This window comes from Scyliorhinus torazame, chromosome 9 (genome assembly GCF_047496885.1).
Source record: "Scyliorhinus torazame isolate Kashiwa2021f chromosome 9, sScyTor2.1, whole genome shotgun sequence".
NCBI classification, from domain to species: Eukaryota; Metazoa; Chordata; class Chondrichthyes; order Carcharhiniformes; family Scyliorhinidae; genus Scyliorhinus; species Scyliorhinus torazame.
The window spans coordinates 216066570-216093121 of record NC_092715.1 but is presented as its reverse complement, the minus strand read 5'-3'; the positions used below and the strand labels follow the sequence as shown (position 1 = coordinate 216093121).

The window sequence follows — 26552 nt, the reverse complement described above, 5'->3', positions numbered from 1 at the left end:
CTTCTCGGGCTACAAACTCAACATGAGCAAAAGCGAGATCTTCCCGGTACACCTATAAGTAGGGGGGGGGCAGCACTAATGGGACTGCCTTTTAAACAAGCCTGACACAAATTCCGCTACCTGGGGATCCAAATAGCCCATGACTGGAAAGGGATCCACAAATGGAACCTCACCAGTCTGACAGAGGAAGTAAAAAAGGACCTGCAAAGATGGAACATACTCCCACTCTCCCTCTCCCTCGCGGGGAGAGTCCAGACGATCAAAATGAACATACTGCCCAGGTACCTCTTCCTACTTAGATCCTTACCGATCTACAGCCCCAAGGCCTTTTTCAAAGCACTAGACAAACTAATCATGGCATTCGTATGGGGGGGGGGGGGAATGTTAGGATCCCAAAGAAGGTCCTACAAAAAACAAAATCCGGGGAGGGGGGTGGGGGCTAGCCCTCCTAAACCTACAATTCGACCACTGGGCGGCGATGGCCGAGCAAATAAGGGGATGGATCAAGGAGCCAGAAGCCGAGTGGGTGCGCGCGGAAGAGGCCTCCTGCAAGGGGACCTCATTCCGGGCCCTCGCCATTGTGGCACTTCCATTCCCACCCAAAAAACACTCCAGCAGCCCGGTGGTGATAGCCATCCTCCAGTCCTGGAACCAACGATGATTTGGCCTGACCAAAATGTTGGACAAAGCTCCCATCTGCAACAACCATAGGGTCACACCAGCGCTGACTGACGGCACCTTTAAAAAGTGGGGTAAGGACGAAGGGACCTATACACGGACGGCAGGATCGCAACACTGGACGAACTGAGAGAGAAATTCCAGCTAGCCGGGGGAATGAGCTAAGGTACCTGCAACTCAAAAACTTCCTACGAATGGAGACAAGGACGTACCCACAACCGCCACGACAGACATTACTGGAAGAGTTACTGGACGCAAGCATACTAGATAAAGGGAACTGTAGCAACATGTATGACCGACTGGTAGAAAGGGCCGACACCGTACTGGATGCAACAAGAAAGAAATGGGAGGAGGACCTGGGGATTGAAATAAGGTGGGGACTCGGGAGGGAAGCACTGCACAGGGTCAACTCCACCTCCACGTGCGCAAGGCTCAGCCTGACGCAACTAAAAGTGGTACATAGAGCCCACTTAACAAGAACTCGTATGAGTAGGTTCTTCCCGGAGGTAGAGGATAGATGTGAACGGTGCCAAGGAGGCCCGGCCAATCACGCACACGTGTTCTGGTCTTGCCCCAGACTTGCAGGGTACTGGACAGCCTTCTTCGAAGCAATGTCCAAAGTGTTGGGGATGAGGGTGGAGCCATGCCCGAAAGTGGTGGTCTTCAGGGTATCAGACCAGCCAGATCTATTCCTGGGGAGGAGGGCGGACCCCTCGCCTTTGCCTCCATGATCGTCCGCCGTAGAATCCTGTTCAGCTGGCGGTCAGCAGCACCACCCAAAGCTGCAGACTGGCTGTCCGACCTCTCAGAATCTCTCCAAATGGAGAAAATCAAATTCGCCATCCGTGGGTCAGACGACGGCTTCCACAGAACATGGGAGCCATTCACCCAATTGTTCCGGGACCTGTTTGTGGCCAACGAACAAGCAGAAGAATAGCCAGGTAGCCAAAAATCAGGTGAAAGTAGCCGAGGCATGAGAGGGAGAGATAGACAGGGGGGTGTGGGGAGGTGGAGACAGCTAAACCTAAGAGGAAAGAAAGGCGAACCACAGGAGGGGCGGGGGGGGGGGGGGGGCGTGAAAGAGTGAAGAGACAGGGAATAGAGGAGAATCAGGGAGGTGGGGGGGGGAAGAGAAGGTAGGGAAATGACATCCGGAAGGAGGACATGGGATACAATAACAAACTTAGCATCTACAGGAACAGAGAGCAAGGAGAATCCATGCGAAAGACGGGATGAACGGCTCAAGCGTTCGGGAGGCAGTGGTGGTCATAGATAGAAGCTTCAAGGATGTAGTTACTCTGAAAAATGAAGATAGATGGGTGATGGTGAGAGGGGCAGGGAGGAAGCAGTCAGTACAGGGATCCCCTGTGGTCGTTCCCCTTAGTAACAAGTATACCGCTTTGGATACAGTAAGTCACTGGGGGTGACTTACCAGGGGTAAGCCATGGGGTACAGGTCTCTGGCACAGAGTCGGCCCCTGGTGCTCAGAAGGGAAGGGGGGAGAGGAGTAGAGCATTAGTCATTGGGGACTCCATAGTTAGGGGGACAGATAGGAGATTCTGTGGGAATGAGACAGACTCGTGGTTGGTGTGTTGCCTCCCAGGTGCCAGGGTCCATGATGTCTCGGATCGTGTTTTCGGGATCCTGAAGGGGGAGGAGAAGCAGCCCCAAGTAGTGGTCCACAAAGGCACCAGCAACATAGGTAGGAAAAGGGATGGGGATGAAAGGCGGGTATTCAGGGGGCTAGGGTGGAATCTTAGAGCTAGAACAAACAGAGTTATTATCTCTGGGTTGTTACCCGTTCCACGTGCTAGCGAGATGAGGAATAGGGAGAGAACACAGTTGAACACGTGGCTACAGGGAGGATGCAGCAGGGAAGGATTCAGATACCTGGCTAATTGGGGCTCATTCTGGGGTAGGTGGGACCTCTACAAATGGGATGGTCGACACCTGAACCAGAGGGGTACAATATCCTGGGGGGAAATTTGCTGATGCTCTTCAGGAGGGTTTGAACTAATTCAGCAGGGGGATGGGAATCTGAATTGTAGCTCCAGTGTACAGGAGGTTGAGAGTAGTGAGGCATAAGTAAGGTTTCAAGGTCGCAGGAGCGTACTGGCAGGCAGGAAGGTGGTTTGAAGTGTGTCTACTTCAATGGCAGGAGCATCCGGAAGAAGGTGGGTGAACTTGCAGCATGGGTTGGTACCTGGGACTTCGATGTTGTGGCCATTTTAGAGACATGGATAGAGCAGGGACAGGAATGGTTGTTGCAGGTGGGGTTTAGATGTTTCAGTAAGCTCAGGGAAGATGGTAAAAGAGGGGGAGGGGTGGCATTGTTAGTCAAGGACAGTATTATGGTGGCAGAAAGGACGTTTGATGAGGACTCGTCTACTGAGGTAGTATGGGCTGAGGTTAGAAACATGAAAGGAGAGGTCACCCTGTTGGGAGTTTTCTATAGGCCTCCGAAAAGTTCCAGAGATGTAGAGGAAAGGATTGCAAAGCTGATTCCGGATAGAAGCGTAAGTAACAGGGTAGTTGTTATGGGGGACTTCAACTTTCCAAATATTGACTGGAAACGCTATAGTTCCGAGTACTTTAGATGGGTCAGTTTTTGTCCAATGTGTGCAGGAGGGTTTCCTGACACAGTATGTAGATAGGCCAACAAGAGGAGGCCCCACATTGGATTTGGTAATGGGTAATGAACCAGGCCAGGTGTTAGATTTGGAGGTAGGTGAGCACTTTGGTGATAGTGACCACAATTCGGTTACATTTACTTTAGCGATGGAAAGGGATAGGTATATACTGCAGGGCAAGAGTTATAGCTGGGGGAAAGGCAATTATGATGCGGTTAGGCAAGACTTAGGATGCATAGGATGGGAAAGGAAACTGCAGGGGATGGTCACAATTGAAATGTGGAGCTTGTTCAAGGAACAGCTACTGCGCGTTCAAGGAACAGCTACTGCGTGTTCTTGATAAGTATGTACCTGTCAGGCAGGGAGGAAGTGGTCAAGCGAGGGAACCGTGGTTTACTAAAGTAGTTGAATCACTTGTCAAGAGGAAGGAGGAGGCTGATGTAAAGATGAGACGTGAAGATTCAGTTAGGGTGCTTGAGAGTTACAAGTTAGCCAAGAAGGACCTAAAGAGAGAGCTAAGAGGAGCCAGGAGGGGACATGAGAATCCTTGGCAGGTAGGGTCAAGGAAAACCCTAAAGCTTTCTATAGGTATGTCAGGAATAAAAGAATGACTAGGGTAAGAGCAGGACCAGTCAAGGACAGTAGTGGGAAGTTGTGCGTGGAGTCCAAGGAGATAGGAGAGGCGCTAAATGAATATTTTTCGTCAGTATTCACACAGGAAAAAGACAATGTTGTCGAGGAGAATACTGAGATTCAGGCTATTAGACTAGATGGAATTGAAGTTCATAAGGAGGAGGTGTTAGCAATTCTGGAAAGTGTGAAAATATACAAGTCCCCTGGGCCAGATGGGATTTATCCTTGGATTCTAGGGAAGCTAGGGAGGAGATTGCAGAGCCTTTGGCTTTGATCTTTATGTCGTCATTGTCTACAGGAATAGTGCCAGAAGACTGGAGGATAGCAAATGTTGCCCCCTTGTTCAAGAAGGGGAGTAGAGACCACCCCAGTAACTATAGACCAGTGAGCCTTACTTCTGTTGTGGGCAAAGAGTCTTGGAAAGGTTTAGAAGAGATAGGATTTATCATCATCTAGAAAGGAATAATTTGATTAGAGATAGTCAACACGATTCTGTGAAGGGTAGGTCGTGCCTCACAAACCTTAGAGTTCTTTGAGAAGGTGACCAAACAAGTGGATGAGGGTAAAGCAGTTGATGTAGTGTATATGGATTTCAGTAAAGCGTTTGACAAGGTTCCCCATGGTAGGCTATTGCAGAAAATGCGGAGGCATGGGATTGAGGGTGATTTAGCGGTTTGGATCAGAAATTGGCTAGCTGTAAGAAGACAGAGGGTGGTGGTTGATGGGAAATGTTCAGCCTGGAGTTCAGTTACTTGTGGTGTACCACAAGGATCTGTTTTGGGGCCACTGCTGTTTGTTATTTTTATAAATGGGTGAGTAAATTCGCCAATGACACTAAAGTCGGTGGAGTTGTGGACAGTGTGGAAGGATATTGCAGGCTACAGAGGGACATAGATAAGCTGCAGAGCTGGGCTGAGAAGTGGAGTTTAGTGCAGAAAAGTGAGAGGGGATTCCTTTTGGAAGGAGTAACAGGAATCCAGAGTACTGGGCCAATGGTAAGATTCTTGGCAGTGTGGATGAGCAGAGAGATCTCGGTGTCCATGTACATAGATCCCTGAAAGTTTCCACCCAGATTGAGAGGGTTGTTAAGAAGGCGTACAGTGTGTTAGCTTTTATTGGCAGAGGGATTGAGTTTCGGAGCCATGAGGTCTGTTGCAGCTGTACAAAACTCTGGTGTGGCCGCATTTGGAGTATTGCATGCAGTTCTGGTCGCCACATTATAGGAAGGATGTGGAAGCATTGGAAAGGGTGCAGAGGAGATTTACCCAGATGTTGCCTGGTATGGAGGGAAGATCTTATGAGGAAAGGCTGAGGGACTGGAGGCTGTTTTCGTTAGAGAGAAGAAGGTTAAGAGGTGACTTAATAGAAGCATACAAGATGATCAGAGGATTAGATAGGGTGGACAGTGAGAGCCTTCTTCCTCGGATGGTGATGGCTCGCACGAGGGGACATTGCTTTAAATTGAGGGGAGATATATATAGGACAGATGTCAGAGGTAGGTTCTTTACTCAGAGAGTAGTAAGGGCGTGGAATGCTCTGCCTGCAACAGTAGTGGACTCGCCAACATTAAGGGCATTTAAATGGTCATTGGATAAACATATGGATGATAATGGAATAGTGTAGATGGGCTTTAATTGGTTTCACAGGTCGGCGCAACATCGAGGGCCGAAGGGCCTGCACTGCGCTGTAATGTTCTATTCTATTGTTTATAGTCTCTTAGGCAGAACCATCTTCAGCTGCTTCAACAATTACTTTCACTCCATCATAAAGTAAGAACTGGGAAGGGCCAATGATCATTGCATCTTCATTTCCATTCACAATTTTCTCAGATAATAAAACAGTTTTTGTCCACATGCAACAAGGCCTGGACAAAATTCCAGTGTGAATTGATAAGTGGCAAGTAACATTCATGGCACACAAGTGCCAGAAAATGGCCTTCTCCAATAAGAGAAAGTCTAATCTGTTCTACTATCATGGAATCATCCACCATCAATATCCATGGGGTCATCATTAACCATAAACAGCCATATATATAGGTATATTGTGGTTATTGTGGTATACTGTGGTTATAAAAACAGGTCAGAAACTGGGAATTTTCTGGAGAGTAACTCACCTCCTGATACCCAAAGCCTGTCCACCATCTACAAGGAACAAATCACGAGTGTGATGGAATAATCTCCACTTTCCTGGATGAGTGCAGCTCCAACAACACGCAAAGAAGCTTGACACCATTCAGAACAAAGCAGCCCATTTTTCTGCCACCCATCCACCACTTTAAATATCTATCCATCCACCACTGGCACACCGTGTTTACAGTTTACCAATTAGAAGATGCACGTCAGCAATTCTCCAAGGCTTCTTTGACAGCCCTTCCCTGCACATCGTCATGACTTGGAAATTGATCAGCATTTTTCTTCACTGATCACAGAATCATAAAATCATAGAATTTACAATGCAGAAGGAAGCCATTCGGCCCATCGAGTCTGCACCGGCCCTTGTAAAGAGCACTCTACTTAAGCCCACATAACCCAGCAACGCCACCCAACCATTGTTTTGGACACCAAGGGCAATTTAGCATGGCCAGTCCACCTAACCTGCACATCTTTGGACGGTGGGAGGAAACCCGAGTACCCAGAGGGCCAAAATCTTGGAATCCATCCCGAACAAGGCTGGCAGAGTATTTTTACTACAAGGATCAAATTGCAGTGGTTCAAGAAGGTGGCCCACCATGCCAGCGATATCTATATCCCAGGAATGAATAATAAAACATGTTACATGTCGAGAAGAGGCAATGATATAAGATTAAGTAAATTGAGCGGCTTTGCTAAAATATAATTTAAAAAACCTCAGGTGCTAAATAGCATGCCATCATTCAGAGAAACTTTAATTGACTGGCATTGGTGAGCCAGATATCGGTAAAATAACAAAACAAATCTGAATATACTTTACGTAGATATACAGAATACAGATCCCAGGCCAGGGAAGGTTCATATTCATTTGAAATGTGCCCTGAATATATAGACCACCCCTAAAACATGGATGCTCGAGATCCTTTCTCCAATTGCAGGATTTAACGACAATACTTCCATTCATCTCAATATTTTGCACAAATTAGTTGTATTTTCCTGCAAGCTGTGCACATCAAGTCAAGCATAATTATTATTATGATAAAACACAATCTGACTAGGAACCAAAATATGGAAACATTACTGGCCTCGTACTCACATTGCATTCTTGGCGAAAATTAAAGATACTAATAATTTTGAAATTAGAATTACCACTTAAAAGCAACCCACAGTGGCACAGTGGTTAGCAGTGCTGCCTCACAGCTCCAGGGTCCAAAGTAAAATTCCGGCCTCAGGTGACTGTGTGGAGTTTGCACTTTCTCTCCACGTCTTTGTGGGTTTCCTGCGGGTGCTCTGGTTTCCTCCCAGTCCAAAGATGAGAAGGTTAGGTGGATTGGCCATGCTAAATTGCCCCTTGGTGTCCAAACGATTAGGTAGGGTTACTGAGTTACTGGGATAGGGTGGAACCTGGAGCTTGGGTGGGGTGCTCTTTCCAGGGGATGGTGCAGACTCGATGGACCAAAAAGCCTTCTTCTGCACTGTAAATTCTATGATTCATAGGCAGATAATATGCAGTAACTCTACTGATGTTGCCTATAGTGACTGGTGAAATCTCAACAGCAAAGTATTAGACTACAATATCCATTTTTAAATGTATGTATATAAATAAACAGGGGATCCAAAATATTACTGGAAATATAAATATTCAAATGAAAAAAAGTTACCTGTCGGTTTCTGCTTCTGTCCTCCCTTTGGTTTCTTTTTGTTTTGAGTTTGCGGTTTTGTCAATAAAGGTAGCTTTGATCTTTTTTCATGAGTATATGGCTGGGGAAAATCTGCTGAACTTTTAGGTTCGGCGTTTCTCCCAGAAGAAGTTGCATCTTGTTTAGAGAGATGGGACTTTTCAGTTCTGTTTCTAACATCCTCAATACAGAAATCTTCTTGTAATTCCTCTTGCCCTTTAGCTCTGTCAGGCTTACCTGCACACTTTTTTCTTGGTCTTCCTCGAGTTTTTCTTCCTGTTTGCCTGGGAGCCAAATGTTTTGGGTCGGATGATGGCAAATTTACTGAACGTCCAGATTCTGGGAACTTCTTGCAAGTAATTACACCTTCCTCAGACAGTCTGGACTTTTCAGTTCCGTTTTCATTATCAACATGGAAATTTTCTCCTAAAATCTCCTCGTCAGCTTCTACAGACTCAACCACAATGTTTTTTCTTGGTCTGCCTCGTTTTTTTCCTGCTATTTCTTTTTGTTTGGTAGATAACAAGTGTTTGGAGTGCAATAAGGATTCATTTTGTATTTCTTGTTCCTTTTTCTCAGTGCTGCCAACAGTTTTATTATATTTTAACAGGTGTGTAGATTTTCTTCCACACCCTTCTGGTTGATTCTCAATTTTTGACCGATTATTTTTGTTCATAGACAATTTTTTTAATGGAATGATAACTTTTTTTCTTGTTAATTCTGTCTTCTGTACTCTTTCTTTCTTTTTTGCTTTCTTTGCAGCCAAGACAGATTTCTTTTCCTGTTCAGCTGGGTCCTGAATGATCGCTTTCCTTGGGATTGCAATCCAATTCACAAAACAGAAGCTCTCTTCTTCAAACTCAAACTCGTGGTCAAGTGTTGGAGGAATTTGAATATCTTCTTTTGGGTGTGGTAATGCAGAAACTGCTGGCCTGTGGAAAAAGTGTTTTTAAAAAGTTATCAGTTCAATGTTAGGCTAAGAATTGCTGTTAGCATATTACCGAAGTAAATTTGTAATAGTGACCAATAATGTTGGGAATATGATAGAAATCTAGTTTTAATATATAATAAGTTTAAAAGGAAGAAATGATTTAGGATCAAAATGGTTTCACTAAGGTCACAAGTTCAAACAGACAGGCAGTGAAAACTGCTGAATAGCATGAGAATGATCAGATTGGCAGTGTAAACTGCTGAATAGCATGAGAATGATCAGATTAAAACTCCAAACAGACACATTCGTTAGTATATGAATCTCGGCAAAGTTCCTAGTTCAGTTGTCATGAGAACTGATAAAGCGTGTTGGGAATGAGATGTTGCAGTCACCCCATACTAAAAATTTGATGGACAGCCATTTCTATCGAATAAAATGACCTATAATTATTGTGACCCAATCACAGACAGAAAGAGGACAGAACATTAGCAATAGCAATTACCTTAAAAATAGGTGCCGATTTTGAGCAAATTATTCCAGAATGATCTTTACTTCCCGTCTTTAACTATTTCCTGCGCTTTGCTCTGAAGCTGCCATTTGTCTATTTTCAACTTCTCTGGATCGTGTATTTTAATTTGAAGAAATCATCAAGGCAAAGTTCCTCGTTCAGTGGTCATGAGAACTGATAAAATGCTCTCTAATCATCAATTTTCAAATTGCTGTGGGAGTTTTTTTTAATATGTTGGATGCCCAAGATTCCTTATTGCCAATTAAAGAATAGCTCATTTGTTACACTAATCACAGTTAATTGGGACAGGAATATGGTTATGGTTTTTGGAGGCTAATCATTTCAGCTCCAGGACATTGCTGGAGGAGTTCCTCAGTTAGTGTCCTAGTCCAAGCATTATCAGCTGCTTCATCAATAACCTTTCCTTTATCATAAGGCCAGAATTGAAATGGTCACTGATGATTGCACAACGTTCAGCATCATTCACGACTCCTCAGCTCCTGAAGCACCTGTGCCACATGCAGCTAGGACTGCACAGCATTCAGGGTAGAGCTGATAAATGGCAAGTAATATTCACACAACACAAATGCCAGGAAATGACCATCTCCAACAAGAGAGAATCCAACTAGCTCTCCTTGACATTCAAAGGAATGACTATTGCTGAATCCCCACCATCAAAATCCTGGGGATTACCATTGACCAGAAACTGAACTGGGCCAGCAGTATAAATACTCTGTCTGCAAGAGTAGATCAGAGGTCGGGTTTTGGAGTAAGTAACTCACCTCCTGACTCCCTGAAGCCTGATCACCATCTACAAGGCACAAGTTAGGACGGTGATGAACTATTCTCTCCTTGCCTGGATGAGTGTGGCTCCAACAATATTTAAGAAACTCAACATCATCCAGGGCAAAGCAGTCTGCTTGATTGGCACCCCATCCATAACTCTAACATCCAGTGCCTCTACCAATGATGCATAGTGGTACGTTTGAGAAAAGGTGGGGGATGTTTGTGACCGTGTTTGAGGAGCTGTTTGTCGCGCGGGGGAGGCGGGTTCAAGGCAGCTGACCACCTTCTGAAGGACAATTACGGATGCCCTCGCCAGCAATACCCACATCCCAGGAAATATTTTTTTAAAAGCCAATGAGTTCCAAATTCCCACCACCTTCCGGATGAAAGAAGTTCTCAATTTCCCCTCTAACACTTCTGCTGATTACTTGAAATCTTCACCGCCTGGTCATTCACTTGTCTGTTAAGGGGAATTGGATAATCCTATGCACTCGATCTAGGTCTCTACTAATTCTACACATCTCAATTGAATCATCTCTCAGTGTTCAAAAGAAAACAACCCCAACACATCCGATTTTCGCTCATAACTAAAAGTCTCAGTTCCTGGTCCATTCTTGTAAATCCCTTCTCTGGTGCAATCCTTCCTGAAATGCAGTGACCAGATCAGTACGCATTATTCCAACTGTGGCCAAATGAGTGTTCTATACAGTTTCAGCACAACTTCCTGCACTGATATTCTATCTCTCATGTAAATAACGGAAAGTATCCTGTGTACCTTCTGAACCATCTTATCTACCTATCCTGCTCCCTTCAGGGATCTTTCGAAATACATTTTGTTACTCTACATTTCTCCCTATACTGCCATGCATACCTTGTTTACCCCCATCTCCACAATGCATTACCTCAAACCTCTCCAGGTTCAATTCCATTCCTTCCACCAACTGACCAGTCCGTTGATATCTAACTAGTCTATTGCTTTCTTCCTTTCCATCAACCACACAAATATTTTTTCTTAATCATGCGGCGTACATTTAAGTCCCCATCACTACGATACACCACAAAAACAAGTGGCCTTGTTTTTGAGCACTGTGAACCTCACTGGAAACAGTCTTTCAATTACAAAAACATCTGCTGACTTCCGGTGACGGACATGTGCTGAGTAGTTGCACATCAGGTTGCTCTCCTCCATACAACAGAAAAGTAGGCACTTTTGGTCAAATTTAGCCCGCAAAATTGAACTTAAACATTCCCTCACCCTCAACATTAGTACAAACAGCAAAAATGCTAGGAAGCAGAAGCTCGAGAGGCCGCAGGGACACCAGGAATTGCGACAAGGGACAGGTGTGGCGAGCAAGCGGGTCTGAGGACCCATGAGGCAAGGGGTCCCCTGCCTCCCCCGAGAGAGGGAGATCAGTGACCGGGAAAACGATCCAGGCGATGTATGGAGGATGTTCGTGACCCAAGGAACAATATGCAATGAGTGCAGAAGGCACTCGAAGGCATGGGGAGGAAACCGGAAGCCCCAGGGAAGCACGAAACGAGAACTGGCAAAGGCGTCACGGATCAGGGCAACCGAATCGCCGCCCTGGAGGCCGACATCAAGAGGTTGGTGGAGACCCAGGGGAGCCTGAAAGGGAAGGTTGAGGACCAGGAGAATCGTCGAGGAGACAGAACATTCAGATAGGGGGCCTGCCAGAGGGGATCGCGGGCAGGGACAACAACCGACTACCTGGCCCAAATTCTGGGCAATCTGGTTGAGAGGAACAGCTTCCCCAAGCCGCCAGAGCAACACAGGTCGCTCCGGCCAAACCCTGGGGCCAGGGAGCAGCCGAGACTGATAATTGCCAAGCTACACAAATATCAGGACCGAGAAAGGAACCTTCGCTGGGCTCGACAGTCGAAGACGTGCAACTAGGAAGATATAAGATAAGAGTGTACCAGGACATTGGGGCGGACCTAGCAAAGCGCAGGGCTGAATTTAACCATGCAATGGCAGCCCTGTACAAGAGTAAGGTCAGATTCGGGATGTTATTCCCAGCCAGGCTCTGAGTAATTTACCAGGGCAAAGAACATTATTTTACTGTCCCAGCAGAGGCAGATGAGTTCGTCCGTAAGAATGGTCAGGCCAGGCAGCAAGAGAGGAAGATACGGAGAAAACGAAAGAAAGAAATGGACAAATTTGCCCGGGAATGCATCGACTCGCTATGAGCGGGGGAACCAGCTCATAGGAAGGAGCAGCAAGGGCAGCAGAACACAAGAGAGCAATAGGAGGAGATAGCAGGGATACTAGCAGAGCAGGCGTAGGAGGGAGTCAGATCTATCCTGGTGGAGGGATCATTACACTAGCGGGAAAGCTAACACTAGGAAGTATGAGAGATAAAGAGGCCATGGCGCATTTTTCCGTCGGGAGAGCACTCCTGGCGGGAGGGGCGGCCAGCGAGGGGGGCAGAAGGGGGAACCAAAACCATGGCGAGAACAAAATGATAAAGGGGAATGGGGTGCTCTAGTATGGCGTCAGCAGGTCGATATCGGAAACATGGAACAAGATGGCACTGCAAACAGTCACTTTGCAGAGTCCCTAAACAAAGGGAAAGTCCGGAATGAAGAGGCTCACCCACATGGCATACACACAGTTGGTGGCCATTTTGGGTGACGCCCTGGACAAAGTAAAACCCTGAAGTGCAGGGCCCTGGCCTCATGGGGAGTACAGTGACCGTGGCCATTTTGGATGGCCAACTAACAAAGGGAAGCCCCAGTGCAGGGACATATCAACAAGGCAAGTACAGTTGATCTGACAGGATGGGGGGGGGGGGGGGGGGGGACCTGTACGGCTGACTTCTCGAAACGAATTGCGCTCCACTGGACGAAACTCTGGAAAAATGGGAGGAAGAGTTCGAGATGGAAATAGGGTGGGGACTCTGGAACGAAGCACTGTGCAGGGCCAGCACCACCTCCTCATGCGCAAGGCTAAACCTCATGCAACTGAAAGTGGTGCACAGAGCACACTTGACAAGAATCAGAATGAGCAGGTTCTTCCCAGATGTGGAGGACATATGTGAATGGTGCCAGGGTGGTCCGACCAACCATGTCCACACGTTCTGGGCATTCCCCAGACTTGTCAGGTTCTGCAGAGCCTTCTTCGAGGCAATATCCAAGGTTATAGGGGTGAAGGTGGAGGCCTGCACAAAAGCGTCAGTCTTCGGACCAGCCAGAACTATTCGTGGGGAAGAGGATCGACGCACGAGCCTTTGCTGCTTCTCCAATCGCCCGTCGGAGAATTCAGCTCGGCGGACTCACGGGAGCGAACAGGACCACAGGGAGCAGACACAAAGGGGAGCGTGGGGGGGGGGGTTACAGGAAAAAGGAGGGGAGGCCAGAAAACAACAGACAAAGGGGCCAGAAAGCCAAGAACAAGAACACAGGAAGAGAAACCCTCAAGGGAAGGAGGGCACTCCTCGCTTGTACATAGCGGATAACTGCCCACTGTTCAGTGAAGGGCCCAGGAAAGGATCATGAAACAACGAGTAAAGTGGGAGGGGGTCAGCTTTCCTTACTGCTTATATAGTGTATGATATGTAAAATCATCAATAACACCTTTAACAAAAAATATCTCTTCACTATTAATTAACCTTTGCTTCCTGCCATTAAGTCAATTTTAGTTCCAACGTGCCATTTCTTTTGAATCTGTGTTTTATTTTTCTGACCAGTATGCCCAATGGGACCTTGTCAAAAGTCTTGCTAAAATCGTATAGACTACAGCAAATGGGCCAAAGTCATCAACGTCCTTGTTATCGCCTCAAAAAATTAATCAAGTTCGTCGGACCCAACCTTCCCTAAATAAATAAAAGTAAAACATTGCAGATGCGCCCCAGCCAAGCTGTTCTAGTATAGCTACAACACTGGCAGCTAAGCGGCAATGTGGAAAATTGCCCAGGTGAGTCCTGTACATAAGAAACAGGACAAATCCAGCCATTTACCACCCTATCAGTCTACTCTCCATCATCAGCAAAGTGATGGAAGGAGTTATCATCAGTGCAATGAAGCGGCACTTACTCAGCAATAACCTACTCACTGATGCTCAGTTTGGGTTCCGCCAGGATCACTCAGCTCCTGACCTCATTACAGTCTTGGTTCAAACATGGACAAAAGAGCTGAATGCCCGAGGTGAGGTGAGTGACTGCCCTTGACACCAAAACAGGGGCAGCATGGTAGCCTTGTGAATAGCACAATTGCTTCACAGCTCCAGGGTCCCATGTTCGATTCCGGCTTGGGTCACTGTCTGTGCGTGGGTTTCCTCCGGGTGCTCCGGTTTCCTCCCACAGTCGAAAGATGTGCAGGTTAGGTAGATTGGCCATGATAAATTGCCCTTAGTGTTGGGTGGGGTTACTGGGTTATGGGGATAAGGTGGCGGCGTTGACCATGGGTAGGGTGCTCTTTCTAAGAGCCGGTGCAGACACGATGGGCCGAATGGCCTCCTTCTGCACTGTAAATTCTATGATAATCTATAATCGATGAAAACAGCATTTGACCGGGTATGGCACCAAGGAGCCCGAGCAAAACTGGAGTCAATGGGAATACGGGGGGAAACTCTCCGCAGGTTGGAGTTTAACCTGGCACAAAGGAAGATGGTTGTGGTGGTTGGAGGTCAATCATCTCAGCTCCAGGAATTCATCAGGGTAGTGTCCTAGGCCCAACCATCTTCAGCTGCTTCATCAATGACTTCTTTCCATCATAAGGTCAGAAGTGGGGATGTTGGGTGGCATGGTGGCGCAGTGGTTAGCACTGCTGCCTCACAGCACCAAGGACCTGGGTTCAGAGTTTGTCCGTGTGGAGTTTGCGCATTCTCCCCATGTCTGCCTGGGTCACATCCCGTCAACCCAAAGATGTGCAGGGTAGGTGGATTGGCCATGTTAAATTGCCCCTTAATTGGAAAAATAGGAATTGGGGATGTTTGCAGATGACTGCACAATGTTCAGCACCACACGTGACTCCTCAGGTAATGAAGCAGTCCATGTCCAAATGCAGCAAGACTAGTACAATATCCAGGCTTGGGCTGAGAAGTGGCAAGTTACATTTGCTCCACACCAGGCAATGACCATCGCCTACAAGAGGGGATCTAACCACCACCCCTTGACATCCAATGGCATTACCATCGCTGAATCCCCCACAATCAACATCTTGGAGGTTGCCATTGATCAGAAACTGAATTCGACTAACATTATTAAAACTGTGGCGACCAGGGCAGGTCAAAGGCTAGGAATCCTACAGTAAGTAACTCACCTCCTGACCCCCAAAGCCTGACCATCTTCAAGGCACAAGTCAGGAGTGTAATGGAATACTCTTCACTTGCCTGGATGAGTGTAGCTCCAACAACACTCAAGAAGTTCGGCATCATCCACGACAAAGTAGCCCGCTTCATTGTTACCCCTTCCACAAACATTCAAACCCTCCACCACCGAAGAACAGTGGCAGCCATGTGTACCATCTACAAGATGCACTGCAGCAACTCACCAAGGTTCCTTAGACAGCACCTTCCAAAGCCATGACCACAATCATCTAGGAGGACAAGAGCAGCAGATACCTGGAGGTTCCATTCCAAGTCACTCACCACCTTGACGTGGAAATATATAGCTGTTCCTTCACTGTCGCTGGGGTAATACCCTGGAACCGCCCCCCCCCCATCCCCCGCCACAGCACAGTGGGTGTACTTACACCTCAAGGACTGCAGCGGTTCAAGAAGTCAACTCACCACCACCTCCTGAAGGGCAACTAGGGATGGACAATAAATGCTGGCCGAACCAGCGATGGCCACATCCTCAAATTATTATTTTTTTTTAAATTAAAATGCTGAAAATCTGAAATAAAAACAGAAGTGTGAAAAAAAAAACAGATCTGGAAGCAATGATTCTTTTTCAATCTTGATCTCATCTTCCATTCTACCAGCCTCTGTATTTAATGCATTATCCTCTGGCATTTGTGTCACCACCAAATACATCTCTGGCCCTCCCAGCATTAAAGATGCCATTCCCTCCAGAACACCCTGGGCACTATGCTCAATCACCAACATCCCATCCATTTACTACACCAATTTTCCAACCAGCACCGGAGATGCAACACCTGCCCCTTTACCTCCTCTCTCCTCACTGTCAAAGGCCTAAACACCTTTAGGTGAAACAGCAAATTACTGTAAGTCTTTCAATTTAGTTAACTGTAGTCACTTCTCACAATGTGATCTGCTCTACTTTGGGAGACCAAATGTAGACAAGGTGACCAATCTGCAGAACACCTGTTCAGGCCTCAAGCATGACACCCCCTTCCCCCGATTTGTTGAGCTTTTCCATCATTTCTTGTTTTTTTATTTCAGATTTCCAACATCCAAAGCATGCATTGTTATTTACTTAACGCCACTTCTGGGAATTTTTACCTTAAAATTCTACTCTTCCCTCCAACAAAATTTCATTTGTCTCTTACCTTGTTCACCTTCATTGCTTTTTATTTCCTTCCTTGAATTGATCAGGCATCTACCAAAACCTTCATCGCCACATTTCCTTCCTCAGCAACTGTCTCTAGCTCTTATTGCTCAACGATTAAAACTAAAATTCCAGCCTTCACGTTTCATATCTGCTCAGGATTATAGGTATCTCAAGACATTCAATGTTCCTCAAACCGCTGGTCTCGTCAGATCCTAACATCCGCACAGAAGCCCATGCGTCACCATAGCCACACTCTATCTCTCTCTTCAGTAGTACTGACTCACCATCTCAAAGCTGTCCTGGTCCATAGTTACATTTCATCCTTTGACTCATCTATCGCCTAACAAAAATATTATATCAACACACAAATTAGGAGCATGAGTAGGACACTTAACCAGCAAGCCTGCATTACCATTCAATAAGATCATGGTTGATCCGATGGTAACCTCAAATCCACATTCACACATGAGTTCAAAAGACTCAACCTTCAGAGAAAAAAATTCTCCTCATCTCGGTCTCAAATGGCCGCCCCTACTTTTAAACAGTGACCCTTAGTTCTAGATTCTCCCACAAGAGGAAACATCTTCTTCACATCCACCCTGTCCAAGACCCCTCAGAATCTTAAATATTTCAATCAAGTCATCTTTTACTCTTTAAACTCCAGCAGATACAAGCCTCGTGTGTCCAATCTTTCCTCAAAGACAACTCTCACTATCCAGGTATTGGTCTAGTAAACCTCTGAATTGGTTTCAACACATTTACATCCTTCCTTAAACAAAGAGTTGAATACTCTAAACAGTACTGTAGCATGAGATGTAGTCACATCAATGATCCATATAAGTGAAGCATCAAGTCTCGACTTTTATATTAAATTCCCTTCACAATAAACAATAACATTCTGTTTGCATTCTTAATTACTTGCTGTACCTACATACTAACTTTTTGTCTTTCATGCACAAGGATACCTAGATCCCGCTGCAACTTAGAGCTCTGCAATCTCTCATCATTTAAATGTTTCTTTTATTATTCCTGCCAAAATTGACAATTTCATATTTTCGCACATTATACTCCATTTGCCAGATTTTTTCTGCTCACAACCTTCCTTTGTACCTTCCTTATATCCTAGTCATAATTGACTTTTCCTACCTATCTTTGTCTCATCAGCAAATTTAGCAACCATACTTTCAGTCCTTCCATGCAAGTCATTTATATAAATTGTAAAAAGTTGAGGGCCCAGTCCAGATCCCTGTGACACACCACTCATTGCATCTTGCCAAGTTGACTATTTTATGCCAAATCGGTTTCCTGCTAGCTCGTCAATCTTCATTCCATGCTAATATGTTACCCATTATACCATGAGTTTTTAATGTCCGCAATACCCTTTGATGTAGCACCTCATCAAATGCCTTCTGGAAATCAAAGTACAGTACAACTACCAGTTCTCCTTTATTTACAGCACATAATACTTCTTCAAAGAACTCCAATAAATTGGTTAAATATGATCTTCCTCTCACTAAATAAATTTGACTCTGTCATCTTACCTTAGATTTATCAAAGTGTTCTACTACAACGTCTTGATAATAGCTTCTAACATTTTCCCCATAACAGATATTAAGCTAACTGGCCTATAGTCTCCTATCAGTCTCTCTTTTTTTTGGATAAAGGAGTTACATTTGTTACCTACCTTCCTTTTAGATGTTGGGAGTGCAGGTTTCAACAAGGGACCAACATTTCCAAATCTTTCTTCCACTTCTCCTCCCTCGGACCCATGCCTTCTTCTAATCTCACCCCCTGCCATGTGTTCATGATACACTTCAACCTTCCACTCTGACCCTGAACAATCTATCCTCAGCAAAGGATTCTGCTTTATGCACGTGTGCCTCCACCTTGATGAAATTTGAGCTCAGCATAGCACTGAACTCTTCTTTCATTGCATCTGAACCCACTTCTTTAGCCAGGAGCCCTCCCCCCAGTTCAGCAGACACTTTGACCAGTAGACACTTTGACCAGTTTCCAGTGTTCTTAATTACTTGCTGTACCTACATATCTGCTCACGATTATAGGTATCTCAAGACATTCAACGTTCCTCAAACTGCTCCTCAAGCTAGATCTTTTCATTTGTCCTTTTATCCTCTCTTGATCTTTTAATTGGGGACTGCGAGTATGATATCAGCCATCTAAATTTCTCTTCTCTTACAAAATCTACCGTCTCCCTACGAACTTGCTGCACTCTATCCCCCAGGTGCAACCCTAACATTGTGAGCACAACTGCTGACAGGGGTGTCTGTTGTTGTCTGGTGACCTCTACCTAGCAGAGTTCAACACCAACTCTCCAAAAGCCTCCTACCGCCCCCTGAACCATGACCCTGCCATCAATCAAGTTACTGTTTCCAGGATTGTCATTGCCCCCATCTCCTATGCAAATTTCCCCTCCATGGTTGCAAACCTCAGTATTCCAACTCCAAACAGTTCACTTCTACTTCCTTCCCAAGATCCACAAACAGGGCTGCCCAGGTAGACACATCATCTCAGCCTATTCCTGCCGCACTCAACAGATTTCTTCCTATCTCAACTTTATTTTTTCTCCCCTTGTCCAGTCTCTCCACACCTATGCCCATTGCTATATGCACCCACATAGATCCGAGCTATGCCTACCTTTTTGTGGGATATGTGAAACATTGCTTGTTCTTGTCCTACTCGGTGTCCCCTCAATCACCTCCTTTTTCAGTACATCGCTGATTATATAGGTGCCATTTTGTTCTTGCCCAGAATTGGAAACCTTCATTAACTTTACTTCCAATTTCCACCCTTCTGTCATCATTCATCTCTAACTCTTCCCTTCTTGGACTTCCGGTGACGGCGGGCGGGAGGCTGCCGCACAATGGAGAGCCCCCGCTCGGGAACGGCAATTTCGGGGCTTTAAGCCCGGTCCCAGGGTCCGCGGAGGCGGCAGAAGAAGGGAGAAGGCACGGAGGAGGCACTGAGAAGACACAGGAAGGAAAAAAAACCCAAAGAAAAATGTCGAAGGTGAGCAAAAAAACGGCCGAAAAAAAACGAGCTGGAGGTCCGTCGGGGAGTGGAAAGGTCACCGCGGGGTCACCAGGAAAAATAGAGGCTGGAGCACCAGGGAAGGCCGCACTGCTTACGGCTGAAGAAATAACCAAGGTGATGGCTGCGGAATTTGAAAAGCAGTTGGCGCAGATTGCGAAATGCATGGAGACGGTGAGGAAGGAGATGAGGGAGGTCTTGAGTGTGCTGGTGGAGGAGGCGGTTTCCCCGGTGAGGACGGAGGTGCGAGAGCAAGGGGAGGCGCTGAAGGAAGTGAAGGAGACGTTATTGCAGCACGGTGATCAACTTGCCTCGATGGGGAAAGAGATGTGGAAGGTGATGGATACTAACAAGGATCTGCGAGGAAAAATTGAAGACCTGGAAAATAGATCCAGGCGACAGAACTTGAGGATTGTGGGGCTGCCCAAAGGAGTTGAAGGACCGAAGCCGACTGAGTATTTTGCCGCGATGCTGGCAAAACTACTGGGGGAGGGGGAGGGCCCCTCCCGATATGAACTGGATCGGGCCCATCCGTCGTGGAGGCCTTTACCAAAGGCGAGTGAGCCGCCAAGGGTAGTGACTCTGTGCTTCCGTAGGAACAGGGTGAAGGAGAAGGTCCTGAGCTGGGCCAAGCAGAAGCGGGTGGTGCAGTGGGCTGGAGCTGGTATACGTGTATACCAGGACTTTACGGTGGAGCTGGCAAGGAGGCGGGCTGCCTTCAACCGGGTGAAGAGGGCACTGTACATTAGCAAGGTGCTGTGCAGCATTGTATATCCAGCGAAGCTGAGGGTGACTTACAAGCTCAGGAACTTTTATTTTGGAACGGCGGAAGCAGCGGAGGAGTTTGCGAAAGCAGAAGGACTGTGGCAGAACTGACATTGAGGAATGGCCATGTGCCGATGTAACCTCATGACTGTATTTTCTTCTTTTTTGTATCACTGCGCGCGGGTGTAGAGATTAAAGGAGCCAAGGTGGTATATATTTGGACAAGGGAAGGGATGGGACTTTCACTCAAAATGAGAGTTCTTTGGGGTGTAGGTGGATAGGCGGGGTTTGTGTGCTAAAAGGGGATCTTTGGGCTTTCCTGGGGCCGGGCAAGTGGGAAAGGGACCCGGGCGGGGGCCTCCACGCTGGCCGGTGTGTGCCGGCCAGTGAACGGGAGTGAGGTGGGGGGGAGGGGCTGCGGCCAGCGGAGCCTGGCAGAACAGGGTCCGAGTGGTCTAGACGGGGTGGAAAGTTGGGGGGGGAAGGAACCGAGGGTAGGGGGAGGAGTTTTACAAGAGGCAGTGGACGGGAGGAGCTGGAGACCTGGGGTGGGGGGGGGGGTGGGGGGGGGGGGGGGGGAGCTGTGTAAGATTAAGGGTGACTACGGGTAATTCCCGATTTATTTTTGTCATTTGTTTATGTAAACATGCGGGTTGAGGTTTGGGGGTTGGTGGGTAGATGGGATCGTTGTTGTTATTATGGGGACTGACATATCTTGCTGATTATTGTTGATGGGTGTAAATGTGGGAGAAAATGTGAAAATGGAAGAGAATTTAGAAAAATGTTTTTTTTAAAAAACTCTTCCCTTCTTTTCCTCGATTTCTCTGTTAGCCTATCTCCAGAAATGCAATCAACAAACATTCATCATAAGCCCACTGATTCCCAATGGCTATCTGACTCCCAATGGCTATGTTGGCTACATTGGCTACACTTCCTTGCACTCTGCTTTCTGTAAGAGCTCCATTCCATTCTCCTAGTTTCTCTGCCGCTATTAACTCTGTTCAGATGATGCAGTTTCACATGAGCACTTCTCATATCTTTCAGTTTTACATAGAATTTACAGTGCAGGAGGTCATTCGGCCCATCTAGTCGGCACCGGCTCTTGGAACGAGCACCCTACCCAAGGTCAACACCTCCCCCCTATCCCCATAACCCAGTAACCCCACCCAACACTAAGGGCAATTTTGGACACTAAGGGCAATTTATCATGGCCAATCCACCTAACCTGCACATCTTTGGACTGTGGGAGGAAACCGGAGGACCCGGAGGAAACGCACACACACACGGGGAGAACGTGCAGACTCTGCACAGACAGTGACCCAAGCCGGGAATCGAACCTGGGACCCTGGAGCTGTGAAGCAATTGTGCTATCCATAATGCTACCGTGCTGCCCATTGTGCCCAAGAAGCACTGTGTTATGCTTCTTCATGTAGCATAAGCTGTTTTCTTGATGTATACTCTGACAAAGGAAGATTCAGACTTGGAGATAGGTTTAACACATTTATTGAACAGTTAACAATTCTCCTACTTGAGTTCGATTCTCCTGCTAATCTTGCTATAGTAACTCAATCTAAATAACCAGTCTGCTCTAAGCCATGAGGTGGGTGTGATGCTTCCGATCTGCCCCTGTATCTCTCACGGAGTATCGAAAAGAGAAAGAGCACGTGTGCCCTGTCCTTTTATATGGGTTGCCCCCTTGTGGTAGTGTCACCTCTGGGTGTCTTGACTGCCCATTGGTCGTGTCCTATTCTACGTGTTGATTAGCTGTATGTCTGCATGTCATGATGTCTCCGGTGCTCCCTCTAGTGTTTACTCAGTCTTAGTGTATCTACATCAACACCTTCTGTATTTACAGTGATGCATATCACCACATCCCCCCTTTTTTCATGTTACATATTTTCTGTACAGTGATAAAGAAAATTGAACAAAATAGGTAGATAAGTGATGACATGTACAAATTATGATGACAGTGATGATTACATAGTACCAAAAAATATGTATAAGTCTAAAGTTCATGAATTGATATGGTCGAGTGGCTGTTTTGTTTTGTTATTGAGGTGTCGATGTTGATATTTCATTGTGAACGCCATCAGTGTCCCTGTGCTTAAGGAACCAAGAAGTGGTCAAATCCCTTTGTTGTCTGATTTGGACTCATTTGTTCTATGCTTGTGGTAGCAATGCAGTATGTAATCTGTGTCGCCCGGCCTGGACTGTTTCTTGTGATTGTGATATTGATGCAGTATGACACCTGCCTTGAAAGCTGGTTTGCTTGTTTGTGGTGGAGCAAACGTGAATCGGTGAGATTTGCTGTCATGCCATAGTGTGTCTGTACTCTTGCCAGTGTGAGGTGCTGTGCTGTTACATTGTCCTGCATTTGCAGAGTTGCACCATGTCGTACCAGTCGTTGTTCCAGTGTTGTTGTCCTCGTCGTTGTTTTCTTGGTTCTGTTGTTGTATTTGTTGCACTCAATGACCACACGGAGTGGAGAAGTCGATTCCTTCACAAAGTTACTTGTGTCAGTGTCCTTTGTGGCATCTGCTGTTTCATTGAGCGTGCCGTCTCAGATTCCTCGGCACTCTCCGTCTGGAGACATGTCCGGTTCACTTGAATCATCTTTGGCTTGTCGATGCTTCATGTCTGGAGTCCTTTCTGGTTCACCTGAATCAGCTTTGGTTTCTTGGCACTCCCCGTCCGGAGTCATTTCAGGTTCACTTGAATCATCTGAGGTATCTTGATGCTCCCCGTCCGGAGTCAAAACGTTCAGGAATACATTTTCTTGTGGAGAGGCTCGAGTGGATGAGGTTTGAGTTAACGTGGTGTCACTGGAGTCACTAGTAGTCTCACTTTGATTATCGAGTGCCTCCGCACATACAAGTGGAGAACAGTCAGTCTCGTTGTCATGTTGCACATCTTGTATGGGAATTGTGATGCCTTTGTCACTTGTCTCACATACAGTGGGTAGACCTGCAGTGTCTTCTTGTCGGTTAGATAAGCTGGGTAGACTGTCATAGTCGTTCTGTTGTTCACGTGAACGTGGTAGACTGTCATAGTTTTCTTACTGTGCACTTGAGCGGGGCAGACTTGCATCGTCTGCTGTGGTTGCTCAGATGAGGTTGCTAGACCTTCATGGCCTTGTTCGTGCAAGGACTGCGCTCTGGAGTCTTGCGTTGCTTCCATCGTGGAGTCTGTCAACGAGCTCGCTGTGGAGGTTTGTACCGCCCTCTCTGTGGAGTCTGGCATCGTTCCCTGTGTGGAGTCAATCTGTGCGCTCTCAACAGAGTCGTGCAATGGTCTCGCTGTGGAGTCTTTCTGTGTTCTCTGTGTGGAGACGTTAATCTCGCTGTGGAGTCTTTCTGTGTTCTCTGTGTGGAGACGTTAATCTCGCTGTGGAGTCTGTCATCACTTTCTGTGCAGAGTCGGGGACTCTTCGTGGTGCATGAAGCACTGTTCGTGATGGGTGGACCACTGGTGTGGCGTCAGGCCGCTCTCTGTGCGCTTGGACCTCTCTCTGTCTCTTGGCATCAGGCCGCTCTCTGTGGGCTTGTACCGCTCTCTGACTCTTGGCGTCAGGCCACAGCAGAATCCTGTACTTCCGGGTTTAGATGTCGTCTGTGCTGGGCTGAGGAGCCTCAAATCTGAAGAACTTGTCCATGTCCGTGTCGGATTCTTCACTGTACAACACATCTCGTTGCGGTTCAGATTTGGTACGGAGGTCGCCACGTCCAATGATGAAATCATTGTCTGAGTCGTAGTCTTCAAGGACCATATTATCACTTACTGTGTCGGAGTTGTCATCGTGCTCGCGATGTCCAAAGAAGAAATCAACATCTGAGTCGTAGTCTTCAAGGACCAAATCATTTCTTTGGGCGGTGCGAACTGCTTGTTGCAGGGTTCTGCGGAGGTTACTGGTCGAAGTTCAGGCATTGTGCTGTCATTTCAGGTGAAAGAATTGTGTTTTTTAAAAACTGCTTTGGGGCCTTTAAGTGGGCGTGGTCCGTGGCCTCTGACGTCATGACGCTGGTGACGTAGAGCGTAGGAATGGATTGCGTATGCGCAGATCGCTTCTCCTTTACTGCGCGCTCTTTGCGCAACTGCGCATGGCGGCTTCTCGCGCACGCACAAAACACTTTTGCCGGTTCTCATCTTTTAGGGAACTGCACATGTGCGGCTCCTTTCGCAAGATGGCTGCCAATCAAAACTGCCGTTTTCTGCATTTGCAGGCCTACCTTCGCCTCGTGATGACTATTGGCGCCTCTTCTACCGTTCTCTCTGGTGTTTTCCTCGCAGTATGTTTGAAACTTTTACAGAACTGTAAGTCTCTCTTGTCTTGCCCTTTGGAGTACTTGAAGGTTTTGAAGATTTCTGCTGCACTTGCACCCGCAATGGTGAGCAGAAGCTTTATTTTCTCTGCATCCGCCACGCCATCTAGGTTGGATGCTACCAGGTAGATCTCTGCCTGACTGCACGCTGTTTGCACTGAGATTGCCGTGGGACCTGAGCTGCTGTGGAAGCGGCATCTCGAACATCTTGCCTGGGTGCTGTTGCTGGTAGTCACGGATATGTTGAGTTGAACTATAGAGATTCAACACGGCACTCCTGGAACCATGTTGTGTTATGCTTCTTCAGGCAGCATAAGCTGCTTCCTTGATGTAAACTCTGACAAAGGAAGGTTCAGACTTGGAGATAGGTTTAACACATTTATTGAACAGTTAACAATTCTCCTACTTGAGTTTGACTCTCCTGCTAATCTTGCTATTGTAACTCAGTCTAACTACCCAGTCTGCTCTAATCCATGCAGTGGGTGTGATGCTTCCAACTTGCCCGTGTCTCTCACTGAGTGTCGTCTGTGGAAAAGACAAAGAGCATGGGTGCCCTGTCCTTTTATATGGGTTGCCCCCTTGTGGTAGTGTCACCTCTGGGTCTCTTGACTGCCCATTGGTCGTGTCCTATTCTATGTGTTCATTAGCTGTATGTCTGCATGTCATGATGTCTCCAGTGCTCCCTCTAATGTTTACACAGTCCTAGTGTATCTACATTAACGCCTTGTGTATTTACAGAGATGCATATCACCACATTCTCCTCAATTGAGGATTCACCTCACCGAAACAAAAGCAGAAAATACTGGACACTTTCAGCAGGTCTGACAGAATCTATGGAGAGAGAAGGGAGATAACAATTCAAGACTAGATGACTTCGTCAAAGCGTTGTCAAAACTTCACCTCACCTAAGTTGACAGGGCTCTCAACTATATCAGACCCATTTCCCACACTTGTGCTCTCACCCCTTCCCATAACCATGATAGGGTTCCCCTTGCCCTCAGCTTTTATCCTATCAGCTGCTGCATTCAGTACATTATCATCTGCCATTTCTGCCAACTGTAGTGTGATGCCATCACCAAACACATCTTTTCCTCTATCAGCATTCCAAATTGACCATGCTCTCAACGGTAGCACAGTGGTTAACACTGTTGCTTCACAGCACCAGGGTCCCAGGTTCGATTCCTGGCTTGGGTCACTGTCTATGCGGAGTCTGCACATTCTTCCCATATCTGCGTGGGTTTCCTCCGGGTGTTCCGGTTTCCTCCCCACAAGTCCCGAAAGACGTGCTGGTAGGTAATTTGGACATTCTGAATTCTCCCTCCGTGTACCCGAACAGGTGCCAGAATGCAGCGACTAGGGGCTTGTCACAGTAACTTCACTGCAGTGTTAATGTAAGCCTACTTGTGACAGTAAAAGATTGTTGCACCCACTCCTCAATCACACTGAACAGCCAAGGGTGACCAATTTTCATGGGACAAAATGATACTTTGGATTGTGGAGATGTGTGACATTAATGCCGTGCAACCCACATGGATACTCTGATGATTCCAGTTCATAAAATGCTAACCCCCCCTCAACCCGATGAACAGCCCCGTTCACCTGCAGTGACTGACACAAGCACAGGCGAAAGGATTCAACAAGAGAAAAAAATCCAGAATAAAACACGTCATGGGACGTGGTCTGGGACATGGGACAAAATGCCAAATTATTTAACAGCCCGGGATGGTTAATCACCCTGCTGCTCAAAACACCTTTCCATGTGAACACAGGAGATTCAAGGACTTTCCTTATACCTCCTGCAATGTTCAAACTTAAGAATAGTTATTTAGGCAGAAGGTAGGAAATGTCCCACAAAGATGAATGGTTGTCCATCAGCATCATAAATGATCTGGATGTCGGCCAGGACTCCAAAGTACCATGTCAAAATTACAGACAATAACAAATTGAGTATAGTTATTGTGCCAGAGGTTTTT

The 26552-nt window shown here is 46.6% G+C and overlaps 1 protein-coding gene across 2 annotated transcripts in view; it reads right to left on the bottom strand.

Annotated features, from left to right (window-relative positions):
- The window catches only part of LOC140429746 (uncharacterized), a 196602-nt gene that overhangs the window by 62799 nt on the left and 107251 nt on the right, over positions 1–26552 (bottom strand). The window contains exon 11 of one of the 2 annotated variants that reach the window (XM_072517106.1): positions 7732–8681. In XM_072517106.1, coding sequence (XP_072373207.1) covers positions 7732–8681 — 950 coding nt within the window. The remainder of the gene's footprint in view (positions 1–7731; positions 8682–26552) is intronic. The other variant, XM_072517107.1, reaches the window with a different exon arrangement.